The sequence below is a fragment of the Engystomops pustulosus genome, chromosome 3 (assembly GCF_040894005.1).
Source record: "Engystomops pustulosus chromosome 3, aEngPut4.maternal, whole genome shotgun sequence".
Classification (NCBI taxonomy): Eukaryota; Metazoa; Chordata; class Amphibia; order Anura; family Leptodactylidae; genus Engystomops; species Engystomops pustulosus.
Genome location: NC_092413.1, coordinates 161,831,009 through 161,844,309, shown reverse-complemented (window position 1 = coordinate 161,844,309; position 13,301 = coordinate 161,831,009). Strand labels below are relative to the sequence as shown.

General features: G+C 38.5%; 1 protein-coding gene across 2 annotated transcripts in view; it reads left to right on the top strand.

The window, feature by feature from the left end:
- The window catches only part of FNDC3B (fibronectin type III domain containing 3B), a 188,027-nt gene that overhangs the window by 154,994 nt on the left and 19,732 nt on the right, over positions 1-13,301 (top strand). For both annotated transcript variants that reach the window (XM_072142793.1, XM_072142794.1), the window contains exon 23: positions 7,291-7,503. In XM_072142793.1, coding sequence (XP_071998894.1) covers positions 7,291-7,503 — 213 coding nt within the window. The remainder of the gene's footprint in view (positions 1-7,290; positions 7,504-13,301) is intronic.

The following is a 13,301-nucleotide window of genomic DNA, read 5'->3' as shown; positions in this document are numbered from 1 at the left end:
TAGGTATATTGTAAATTGCAAGCTTCCATCATTGTTAGTTGGTTCCTCATCAGGACAGCTTCTAACAAGTGGTGGTGGCTGTGGCTGTGTGGAAATTGGAAGGTAAGTATAAGCTATTTTATAACATTCTTATCTATAAATCCTGTTGCAAAACCCCGCAATAGAAGAAAAAATTCTGCCAGATGTCATGGAGCTCGATATGCCACCAGAGCATAATGACCAAATCCTTTAATATCGGGAAGTGAGATACTTTTATCTTTCTGTAACATCATTTGTTAAACTGTAAATGGAGATGTTAAAGAAGACAACATAAAAATTATTTACTATAGGTAATTGATTCAATCGTTCAGGTCATATCAACATGCTGAAAGCAAATTATTATTGAATTAATATGCTGAAAGCATATTATTATTATAATCTGACCCGGGGAAATCTTCTAAAAACATAGAGTATAACGATAATGTTAGTGTTTAATGTAAAACTGTTTTTCAAATTTTGGTGCTTGGCAGATTTTGGGATTTTTACTTAAATAGTGCACCTTATGACAGAGTGGAACTAGCCTCCCAAACCCCAACATATTAACTATAATTGTAGTTACCCCAGCAGGTTTCCACTTATAGTTAAAGTCTGATTTCATAATTATTGTTGCTTAACTGTGATGTGATAACAATGGCCATATTGTGTTGCTCACTTGTTTCTTTCCATAGTTATAGCATTATTCTGTTCTAAAGCTACTTGTAAAAAAATCTTCCAAAGCAGCAGTGAAGTGGGCAGAGACTAACTTCTTCCTGTCTTTGCCTTAAAGCTGAATAAATTATAGCTGCTTGCAGTTCCCATGATGCTTTGTGTTCTCTCATAAAATAATTTAACAGCATATCCAATGAGATTACAGCAAATGAATCCAATAAGTTCTACATAGTCTTCAAATACAGGATTTATATAGTGAGTATGGTGCATTGAATAAGTAGTAGAAACCAGCAGTGAAACATTTATTTGAAGGGTATAGTTTGTACTGTGTGAGCACTTTCATCTTCTTAAAACTCAAGTCATGTTCTGGATGCTTGATATATTTATAGGGGTTTTTCCAGTTGAGTAAAACATTACAAATGTTATCCATATCTACCTTCTACTCACTCATCAGCTGTTATTATCAGAGAAAGTTGTGTCTCCTAGATGGGAAATCATACATTATTGCCATGTCATGCAAATGGTTAGCCATTATACTTAGAAGCTCTTATCTCTGGTTCATAGATGGTTGGTTCAGAGTAATAGGAAACTCAAATGTAATGGAAGAGCATCCAGAAAGGGGTCTTAGTGAGTCAATCTGTTTTCAGTGCTATATTTTTCTTGTTCATATTATAAATAGAAATCGACCATCTCTTGGGGGGAGGGGTGCTGTATTTTGTATGATGTTGTTAAAAAACTGCATAAGGTTCACTAAAAAAGACTGATTTAAAAAAAATAACAAGGACGTTTATATAATATAAATATTTTGCAGGAGAAACACCTAGAGTGGGCTGAAAATCATTAATGTAGTAAAAGAAATCACTCCAAACATTGTGAGATCACCTACTATTACTTCTCATCATTCCACTCATTTTCTATAGGTTGTCTTTTTATTTCAGTTTGGAAGCAAGATATAACAAGGGAGCCAAGTAATCGGCAATCTCGATTTTATTTTCCATTCATTTGCTGTCAATGTTTATTCTTAATTGAGAACCAGATTAAATTACACAGATTTACTCCTGGAGTCTGGTTGTCTCCAGGAGAATGAAAAACTGCTTGTGCCGTAACCACGAATATTACTGCAATGCAAACGCATGAGCTTCTCTTACTATGGAGATGGCACTGCTTGCATAAAGAAACCATCAGTCAAGCCTGCCCGATGCCACACCTGACGTGCCCTTGCGAGCACGAATCATACATCTCTCTCAAGGGCCATTTTGACAGCTTATTGTACAATGTTCCTAGATGCACCATAAATCTACAAACACACATTATAGATGCAATGTTTTTCAAGAAAGAGAAAATATTACTTAAAGGGAACCTGTCACCAGGTTTTGTCTCAGTAAAGTACTAACCGCCTCAGGTAGGATATGAAATGGTTTTTTTTGGAATTCCCCCTTTTATGTGAAATCTCACCAGCTTACCTATAAAATATCATATGAAAAGGAGCAGAGAAGAGTCATATGAAATTACCTGAGATGAGTCAAGTTTAGAGGCTACAAGCGGAGCGTCACATCAGACGCCCCTAACTTTGGTTTTATAGTAACTAGAACCCTGCTTTTGGAGATCGTTCAGACTGCATTAGGTTTGTAGTTTTGTGAGTTACAGAACCAGAGATACAGGAGTTAAACACATAGGCAGAGAGTGATCATACACTAGCTTTTAGATGCAGCCTGACGTAGAAATGTGCCATAGCTGACCTGAACAGGCCCTGGCAGTGCAAAAGCGTGGGGCAGGAACACCCTGCACCTGACCCCTCCTTCACTAGGCACATGCCCCTCCATGCTCTTCGAGGCTCATTTAGCGTGGAGGAGGTGAAGTGGGGAGACAGGACCACAAGGCTGATGCAATGTTAACTCCTTAATAACTAGGCCCTTTTTACATTTTTCACTACCCACCTTCAAAATTCTACTTTTTAAAAAAAAAATGTTAAATCTAAAGAGCTGTGTGTGGGCTTCGTAGTGACGGGATTTAATATTCCATGTCGTGTACTAGGAAGTGGGTAAAAAATATCAAATGCTGTGAAATTGGTGAAAAAAAATGGGGTTTGGTTTCTACAGCTTTCACTGTACGCCCCAAATGACATGTCTCCTTTATTCTTTGGGCTGGTATGATCATGGGGTATAGCATTTATATTGCTTTTATTGTCTTTCAATACATTTTCAAAAATTAAAACCTTCTGTACAAAGGTTATTCATTTCGCCATCTTCTGGTGCTCATAATATTTTCATACTTCCGTGTATGGAGCTGTGAAAGGTGTCAACTTTTGTGGGATGAGCTGACTTTTTTTTTTTTTGCTACCATTTTGGGGACTGTATGAAATTTTTTTTTTAGGTTGGCTGATTGATCTTACCATATACTGCCACTGGCAGTAATAGTTATTAAAGGAATCTGCAATTAAGCTTTATTGTTAATCCTGGTTCTGATGACAACCCAACATTTTTTAAAATCCAATTGTCACAGAGACCAAAAAATATTTGGCTGGGTTTACAATTATAAAATATATATCGTTCCGACTTACATACAAATTCAACTTAAGAACAAACCTATAGAACCTTTTTTGTACGTAACCCGGGGACTGCCTGTATATGGTAAAATGGGGACAGATCATCACTCCCCGATGACATGGGGACACAGGGATGATCTTAGCCACATGGTGTCCAGACGCCACCAGCTTTGGACTGCTGCCGCCACAATCAAAGGGTTAGACTTGAGATAGGTGCTTGCACCGATTGCGACTGTTACCAGTGGGTTTTTGCTGTGATATTCAGCAAACACCCTCCTTGTATGGAAAGGGAGCTCAGAACATGCTTCTCCTTCTCCTTACAACTGCAGCCGACATGTGATGTACTAATTCGTCACACATGGCTAAGGGGTTAAAGCTGAGATTCTTGTTTGTAAAATGATACGGAAAACTACTAGATGTTATAGAACTGAAGATAAGGGCATCTAAAGTGACGCCTCCCGCTGCCGCCTCTAAGTTAGTGGTTGTACAAATACTGCTAGGAATATCTGAAGAAGTCACTGTCATAAAGACCATTATGTATTCGGATTGAGGATGAATAAGTAATTATTTTGAAGATAAATTCCTCCTTTTTTTTGCACAATATGGATGAGTTAACAATATGACGTTGATGCATTGATTCCCAAGTGTTTCTCTAACGTCCATGTTTTTTAAACTTTTTTTTTTTGCCCTTTACAGATGCACTTTTTTAGTTAAAAATTGATTCCTAGGGAACACACACAGAAATTATCACGACTATGCAAAGCCAAATATATATTTATATATAATAAAAAAACAAGGACAGGTTGTTCCTTAAGCTGCTAAAAATAATGTAAATTAATAAATGTCGCTAACACCTCAATTTTATAATTCTTTATAATGTTAGAAACCGGTGTGTGATTTTCTTATATAACCGTGATTGACTGTAAGAGCTTTGTTTTCAATGAACTGATAAGTGGACAAAAACCAATATGTTCCTGCTCGGTTGCGCGAATAACACATTTGTAAAGGACTGATTGGTTGTCCAATTACGGTCTTGTACCCTCTCAAAAACTGTTTTATTTGGCTTTCTATAGAGCTTCAAGGACATAATGTGAACATTTGTATAAATCGACAGATACTGCACTCCTGAGCTTTGCTCAAAAGCTGTTGCTATATACAGTACTCAGACACTACACCTATCAGGTGATGATCTTGTAGGCAACACATTTGTGCTAGTTGGCTTGCTTTGATGTAAAAGCAACTTTAAAATGATATCCTATAATTTATATGGTTTATTATATCATTTACTTATTGGACCTAATAGACAGAGAATCAAAATACTCTTTTCAGCTAAGGTGTTGTGCACATCTTCATTAGAGACTCCTTTAGTGCCCTCCATTGCAGATTCTATCCAAATGAAAGATGTAACAAGGAAATGACAGACAATCCAACAGACCCATAATCTAGTCAAATTGATCTTTTTTTTCCTTTTTTTTCCTTTTTTTTTCCTTTTTTCTACTAAGTTTGTATGTTAAAGGACATGTACTACCAGGATCAAACATTGTAAACCAAGAAGGCAATAGAACAGTGATGGCGAACCTTTTAGAGATTGAGTACCCAAACTGCAGTGCCACTTGAGTGCCATCTCTGGCGCCCATTCCATAGGTTTGCCACCACTGCAATAGAAGATAGTATATGGGTCCGCAATAAAAACTGATAAAACATCAATTTTTTTTCACTGATGAGGTTGAAAAACCAGCAATGCAATGTAATGCAACCAAAGCAATGCAACCTTCAGTTTTTTTGCCGACAATGGAGACAAAACGCAACGTATGCTCAACCAAAGCTGAGCACCAATGCCAATGTGAAAGAGCCCGTAATGCAACCTGGAGCTCCAAAGGCTCATTTGCATAACCTTTAAAGCCTTTTTAGATAATTAAAAGAACATTAGAAGCTACAATTAGGGCAGATTCTGCCCTGGCTGCCCATAAATTATGCACATCCCCCACTATCTGTATTCACGCCATGTACCACCCACTAGTGCTGCAGACAGCCGGTAACGTCAACCGGCTCTCTTCAAGTCTCCTGCATGTGCATTAACACTTTCTGAAGTTGTTTCTGGGTTTCCTTGTACAGACGCACTGGTGTCCAACCGGCTGTGCAAAGAAATTGCACATGCACAACACTTGCAGACAACCGGGTGACAGGTGACCACTATACAGAGCCAGAAGACGCTCAAGTGATGTGGGCCGGAGCGCCACCGTCTAATTTACATATTTTAAAAAGTTATTATCTCAGGATAAAGAACCTTGTGAAGAATAAGAAAACAAGTGCCCAGACCACCCTAAGGTAACAAGCAGGTCACTGAGGACAGTCTACCATCAGTATGTCTGAGGGTTGATGTCCTTTAAGTATACTTCTGGATGTAAATGTAATCACATGATATATAAAATGGTTGTTTCGTACCCCTATCGGTCTAGTATGAAAGCAGTGAATGAGTTAATTATCTGGGAATGATCATATCAATTCATTCTCATGTCATCTTGTCGATGATTAATTCACTGGTGAGATATTTTCTGGTCTAGGAGCACTGGCGAGACTGCAAATAGAATTCTCATTGCTGTGTTTATATTATTAGGTCAGGAGTAGTATTTTTCATGTATTTAGGCCATGTTTTAGAGTTCAGAAGTTTGCAGGGTTTTAGCAGCAACCAACTGATCTCCAGCGGTTTATGTTTAGTAGCGACACTGGGAAAATAATGAGAAGAATGTTCCAGCTGCAAAACGGCAATAAAGCTATGAAACATGTTAATAAATCTCTCCGATACAATACTGGGGTCAGTTATGACAGCATATGGTGAGCAAAGTGTACCTCTTCTACTGCTGCTGTGTAATTAGCATGGAGCAGGCCAGAAAGAAAGTGCCTATGCATAGCAATGTATAAGAACTATCACAGACACTCATATATATATATATATATATATATATATATATATATATATATATATATATATATATAGGCTAAATCAAGATAAACAGGTTTTCCAGGGTTAGTTAAATTATTCATAACCTCTACTTAGAAAAGGTCAAGGGGTGCAGCAGCCATGAGGCAAGTTCAGCCTCTTGACTCAGGCAGCACCAACTGTAGCAAAATGGGGGGGGGGGCAAAATCAGGGGTGCAGTCACCCGCTACAAAGAAGGATCTGACTCTTAAAAATACATCTGGTTATTATTTAGTAGCTTTCTTGTTATCCACGTCGTTCACTTGTGAAAAAGGTCATGTGAAATTGCCAACCATTATATGTTCTTTTATTTTCTATAATTTTCTGTAAAATGTTCATTTTCATGAAATCCTAGATCTTGGACAGTTCATCTTTAGTAAAAGAAAGTCTTTCACAATTAACGTGAAATTTTGTGAATCCAGTGTTGCATGTAGACTCAATATTTTTGTTGAAACTGTCTTTTGGTGAAATATTGTCATTTACAATTAACATCATCTAAACAGTTTATATCATCCTTGTCCCAGACTATAACATTGTTTATGCCGTACATTGATTTACCATAGTATTCAGTGCCTGTGAATTTGACTTTTCCTCTCTGAGCTATTTAGAAGTTTTCTCTAATTTTCTGCTAAAGAAAGTTCCATGTTTAAATGGCTGTCCAGTTTGTCCCATTGCTAATAGTAGCATGTCCGGAATGGTGCCATGACTTAAAGGGGTTGTCCACTTTTAGAAAAAAAATTTATATTGTTTGTGTAATTTTCCAAAACACTTTCTGTATCAATTTCTCATGGTTTTCTAGATCTCTGCTTGCTGTCATTCTACAGGAAGCTTCACTGTTTGCTTCCTGTGGATAAAAACCAGTCCCTGGTCAGGTTCACAGCTCATTATAACCCAAACCGTAAGGAAGTTATACAATTTTCCAATTAACTTTTCATTACCAACATATAATAACATCAATATCACTTGCTGTAGTGGAAAAACCCTTTAAAGAAGATTTCACTATACAAAGTGATGAGTTGTCTGCAAAATCAAGAGAAATCTCCAAGCATTTTTACTGTATTCCTTTTCTTATTTCCAGAATCCGGATTCAAGCAGTGAACGAAATTGGTGCTGGGCCGTTCAGTGAAACCATCAGCGTAAAGACAAACCCGCTTCCTCCTCTGCCTCCTAGGCTTGAGTGTGCAGCCGCTGGACCCCAGAGTCTGAAATTAAAGTGGGGGGAAAGCGGAACAAAGTTTCAAACATTGGATGATGTCATTTTCATCCTTCAAATAGAAGACAAAAATAAAAGGTACATGTTCAATGATTTCTCTTCTTGTTTATTTGTGTCATTAAGGCACATTATGTCCTCTTGGTTTACTATAAACATCATTATGTTTGGACTGTAATACACATTGCTGTCCATCCTCTGGCCACTTAATCATACTCAATGTGCCAGGATTTTTCCAAAACAACAAGGTTTCTCTATCCTCTTAATACATGACACTGCAATTTTTCTTTTCCATTTCATGTATTTTCCCAGAAATTTATCAGAAAGGGTCCAGTGGGTTCCCTGCTGATTTCCATTTCCAATTTTTTTCTTAATCTCAAGGTGAGCAGATTTTCATAGCAAATATGCAGCTATTTTAGGCCATACAGTTAATGGTGGTAACTTAACCATGAGGATATATACAGAATTTTAATGCATATGAAGGATCTTCTATTTTGTTCCTGAAAAGACGTGGTTTTAAAATTATGCTAATTAGCATCTGGCGCTCCAGGCTCCCTAAGCAAAGCTGTTCGAGACTCCTACTTTCCATAATTATTTACGCCACCTTCCTCCGGTTATCACCTCCCTCTCCCACTGTTTCCCCTTTCTGAGATTTAGTGACATCTGCCGGCTCAGGCAGGCAACTGCTCACTGTCTTCAGTAAGAGAAGCCTCTTTTGGGGGGCGGGGTGATAAGCAGAGGAAGAAGACAATAACTATGGAAAGTAGAAGCGCCGAATGGCTTTGTTTAGAGACCCTGGACGCTAATTAGCATAATTGCTAAACTACGTTTTCTCAGGAACAATAAAGTTTTATGTATAACGAAAAGAAGATTTGGAATTCTGTTTTTCTCAGTGTAACCCTTAAACTGGGTGTAACTAGCACCTATTTTGGGATCCTCCGTTGTTTATTACAGTTCTGGTCTGGCAATGGACACTTTGGCCCATATATATGAAAACTGCTGCAATGTGCCGTAGTGCAGCTTGTCTTGCCGTGCACTTTATGCCACATTATTTAATAGTGTCTCACACTGTTGGTTGTTCTGGACTGTTTTCAAAGTTGCACCTTGTTTTTCTTGGTACACTTGGCTGAATGTTGTCGCGACACAATTGTGGCGCAGTGTTAAATGTGGCGCGAACTAAGAACATACTCTACCACGCTCCTTTAGGCGCAAAATTTGGACAAAGTGCAGCTGTGAAACAATAGTGCCGCAAACAAAATTCTTATGGAGAGGGGAGGAGTGAGTAGCGCTCATCCCACCTCCTCTCCAGCGAGAAGACGTCAGTGTGAATGTAGCCTTATACTGTAATCCAGCTTGCACTTGCACAGAATATATCCTCTGAAAGTAAATGAAAGTTTCTTCATTAACAACCAGAAATATTAAAAACTGGGTGGAACTCATACAGAATACACACTAGAAAATAGTGACATTTGTGTCAACAATAAATAAGCTGCAGAATATTCTTACTTTATAATCCCACCCAATGCAGTGTGCACACATTTTTAACATTTATGGATGAATTATGAGCATCCAATTTGGAAGTAACCTCTGATGAATTATAGATTAAACATGATGCCGCATGGAACTGATAAAGAATGTATCCACCATATACACCTGCCTATAAATGCAGGATACTACATCCATATTAGAAAGTATTAGCTAAGAAGACGCGAGCAACTGTGATACTCTTAGCCTGAATCCTTTTCAACACAAATTGAAATACCAAGAACTAAATTGTCTGGGTTGGTTTATTGGTAAATACAAGACAAATACCAACATTTCAGATAGTCCTTGACACAATTGATGCTCTTCATTTAAGAAGATTAAAAGGAAATGTCTGTTAATGACTGATCAGTGGTTTCCATCAAGTGTGTGTCATTAGCGCCTATTGCATAATCCAAATGACCTGGTAAATTACATAATAAGATACTGATTATGTATTTCCTTTTAACAGAAAATAATATTTGAATAACATGGTTAAATGTTTATTATCAAAATTTCCAAAATCTAAATTTATCTCTGTCAATATTAGAGAATCAGCCATTATTAGTATAGGAAACATCAAGCATGATAAACCAGGGGCACTGTTACTGTGGTAGTCTTCATATATTTGTTATCCAAGCCTCTTGCCTTTTAAAATCAACTTTTAAAATTATGCTAAAGAGTCTGGGGAGCTGCCCTGTGATCTGGCTTTACAGACTGTTACACTGTGTCATCCCCATGCTTCCTCAGCACTTCCTGCTCACTGCATTAACTAGATATGTAGCAGAGCCGATGGTCTATATGGAGGTCTATAGAAGGAACTTTTGATTTAATACTCGAATGACAGCTATCAAACTCTTTTCAACCTGATGAAGACCAAGTGCAAGGTCTTGGTCAAACACTACCCAAGTTGTGAGTGTGGATAGGCATTGGTTAACCCCCTGAACCTGCACTGTATCTTGTAGGACACTGAGCTGTGTTTAAACCTTTGCACTTTATATATTTTCACAAAAATCTTCCATCCTCTTCAGCATTGACTTCATACAGGTGCAAATTTCATTGTTCCAGAACTTTAGTTCTCAGTTCATAGTTTATGGCCAGTCCTGAGATGGCCAGGTACTGTGCTTGGCTCCCTCTGGCAGCATGTTTTGTTTATACACGTGCAGATTTTATTTTGTGTCTTGACCTTATAAAAAAGTATGGTTATGTAAATTACATTTGGTTTAAGCTATGCTAGCGGCTACTATTCTGCTTCACTAATTGATGTAATTGTCGACACTAATGCCTAGAACCAGATCTCTGTTTCCCTCGCATAATTGACGGACAATTAATTTATGATAGCTCATGTTGAGATTCCTAGTATGAATGTAGAGTGTATGAATGCTGGTGAAAGACTTTACCTAGTGTTAGGGATGACCTCTGCTCTTTGGATGACAGTAGCATTTATTTTCTCGCTCACTGAGAGGAGTCATATATTTTCATCTAGTTTTTATGCATACCTTTTTCAGGAATATATGATATGAGGTTAATATATATTTGTTGAGCAGATGAGCACATCTGCAATGAAAATAGCATCATTGGGTAAATTTGCGAGACCCCAGATGGGATCTGTTGAACTATTACGATACATGAAGAACATTATTCACTGCCAAATGCCCATTAAAATCTATACCAGTTACGTTAGTTTCAAATCACGATTTTTCATTGCCGGTATGTCATACATTCCCTGAAAAATTTTACCTGACTGCTACTGTGATATTGAATTCTCGGGACAGAAGTTGTGAGTAATAAGCATATTGCTCAGTGTAAGCTATGGAATATATTCTGGATCTACCCTATTAGAAAAATGACTATGTACTATGTACTCTAGGATTCGGACCAGGTATATTTATTTGTATTATGAAAGGTACTGCAACTTTATACTAAACTTGTAATTTAAGGACTCCCCTGAAACACAATTATTTTTATGTCCAATGATTATGATGTTGTATTCCGTTACTTTTTTCTACTTCAATTGATATGGTTGTTAGTGTTATGCAGCCTGAAATAGAAAAGACTGCAGCTAAATGGCCGACCTGCTCCTGAAAGATCGCAAAGAAACCTGCGCTGTGTGTTTACATTGACATCATTTAAAGCTTAAGACCAACACATAGGGACACATTTACTTACCTGGATTGCAGAATTTACCAAAAGTGCATTGTTTGATGATAATGCACTCTGCCGTGATTCTTTAACATAGTGCGCCCAATATCCTGCATGTGTCGCTTCCCCGCTCAGGTCTACCGTAGTTCACTTTCTTCTTCCTGGTGCATGTAAGTACATTGGGGCAGATTTACTTACCCGGTCCATTCGCGATCCAGCGCCGCGTTCTCTGCACTGGATTCGGGTCCGGACGGGATTTATTAAGGTAGTTCCTCCGCTGTCCACCAGGTGGCGCTGCTGCGCTGAAGAGCATCGGAACGCACTAAAATACACCGAGCCGGGCTGAGTGAAGGTAAGTGCAATTTTCACGACACATTTTTTTTTTCCGTCGCATGCATGCCGGCGCCGATGCGCCCCATTCGGATCGCGTGCGCCAAAATCCCGGGGGAATTGAGGGAAAATCGATGCAAATCAGAAATATTCGGGTAACACGTCAGGAAAACGCGAATCGGCCCTTAGTAAATGACCCCCATTGTCTTGGGACAAAATTTGAAAGTTAAATCCCGCACTCAGTCTGAATCAGACACCGCACCACCCCCAATTTCTGTTGCATGAAAGCCAGCGCTGCCGCGGCAAAAGCTAGTTGCGTGCTACACAATCCCAGCACGGTCACCTGTTAAATACCTGTCAAAACTGCGCAAATCCCAAAAATGGTGCAAAGTCCAACAAAAGTGCAATCTGTGACCCTTAGTAAATAAGCCCCATAGTGCCCATTTGCCACCTAAGAAAACTTACTGGTAACCTTTATTACTTACAACTAAGAAAATAGAATCTTTTTGTAAAAATATATACATATGATATACATTTATTGCACAAAGGGTAAAACAAAGCTTTTCCTCCTACCAGATACAAGCCAGACTCATGGGTTTGCCCAAAGTCTATCCACACGCTCAACTTGAAAATCTTGAAAAAGTTTATAGGGTTCTCATTTACATAAGATAAGCTGTCAATCAAATGAGTGTTTAGCCAGGAGTTCACTCTCCAGACTCCAGACTTACAGATGCATGACCAGCTTTCTAGTTAATGCAGACACCAATGGTAGCAGAATGAAAGGAATGGGTAGTTGACTGCAGGCTCGCTTGATCCTTAGCTCTTCATTGTCTGCTATCTGGGAGGTCTTATACACATTTGATTGTTTGTCAAACACGTTATCAACAGAATCAGAGAGTTTTCCTTGGATATGTTTTGGCTTCAGAATACAGTATACCTATCACCAGACATCCAGTCCAAGATGGATTGTTGAGAACATATAGGCAGATTTTGTCAAGCGCTTGCGCTATATGCACTCTGGTCTCTCAATATATTTCTGGCAATTAGAGTGCACTATAGCGCACCGGGCACAGTTCTGCTCTAGGTCCTGCGTGGTGTAGAAATGCGCTTTAGCGTGGAGCTCGTGTAGGCTACAGCCATTGGCTCTGTGCCGGCAATGGCAACTAAGTCATGACTTGTATTCCAGCATTCAGGCACACAAATCGTGATACATCCCACCCCTAAAGACGCAGCACTTTTTCATGACCTTCAATGTTGAACATGCAAGCAGGTGTCGTAAATCAGTTGTAAAGGGCTAAAAGGACAGCGTGACATGTATTTTATATTGAATCCTAACTAGAATCCTAACGTAGAGGAAATGGTGTTTCCTGTTATTGTTTACTAAACAGACCACTTAGTCTTCTTGTAATTATGTTTTGGAAAACAGAATAGGCTACTTTATCCACAACACATCTCATATATTAACATAGTAGCGAGATTATCCGTGTGAATGTCTTCATGCACTGCTTCAGTGGGAAGTTCAATGCCTGGTCCGACTTTATTGGGTTTCAATTCGAAGAGATGGTCTGCTCCTGTCACTGGTTACCCGATTGCTGTAACACCAGTGTAATCTCAGAAGTATATCAAGTAAATTGGGAACTATTGACAAAAGCTATAAAATTGTATTTATTGTATGAAATCCTATGAATAAAACTCTCCCTCTAAGTAGATTACATCTTTCTCATGTGATTTACTAAACAGCATCAGTGGAGACATTCATCTCCTTGGTATCTTCTTAGCACTATGGGCTGGGGCTACCTGCACTGTGGTATCACATATCTGTGAGGGTACCAACACAAGTGCCTAAATATGAGTGGTACCTATCGGTCTGTGCTGTACAAATGTAA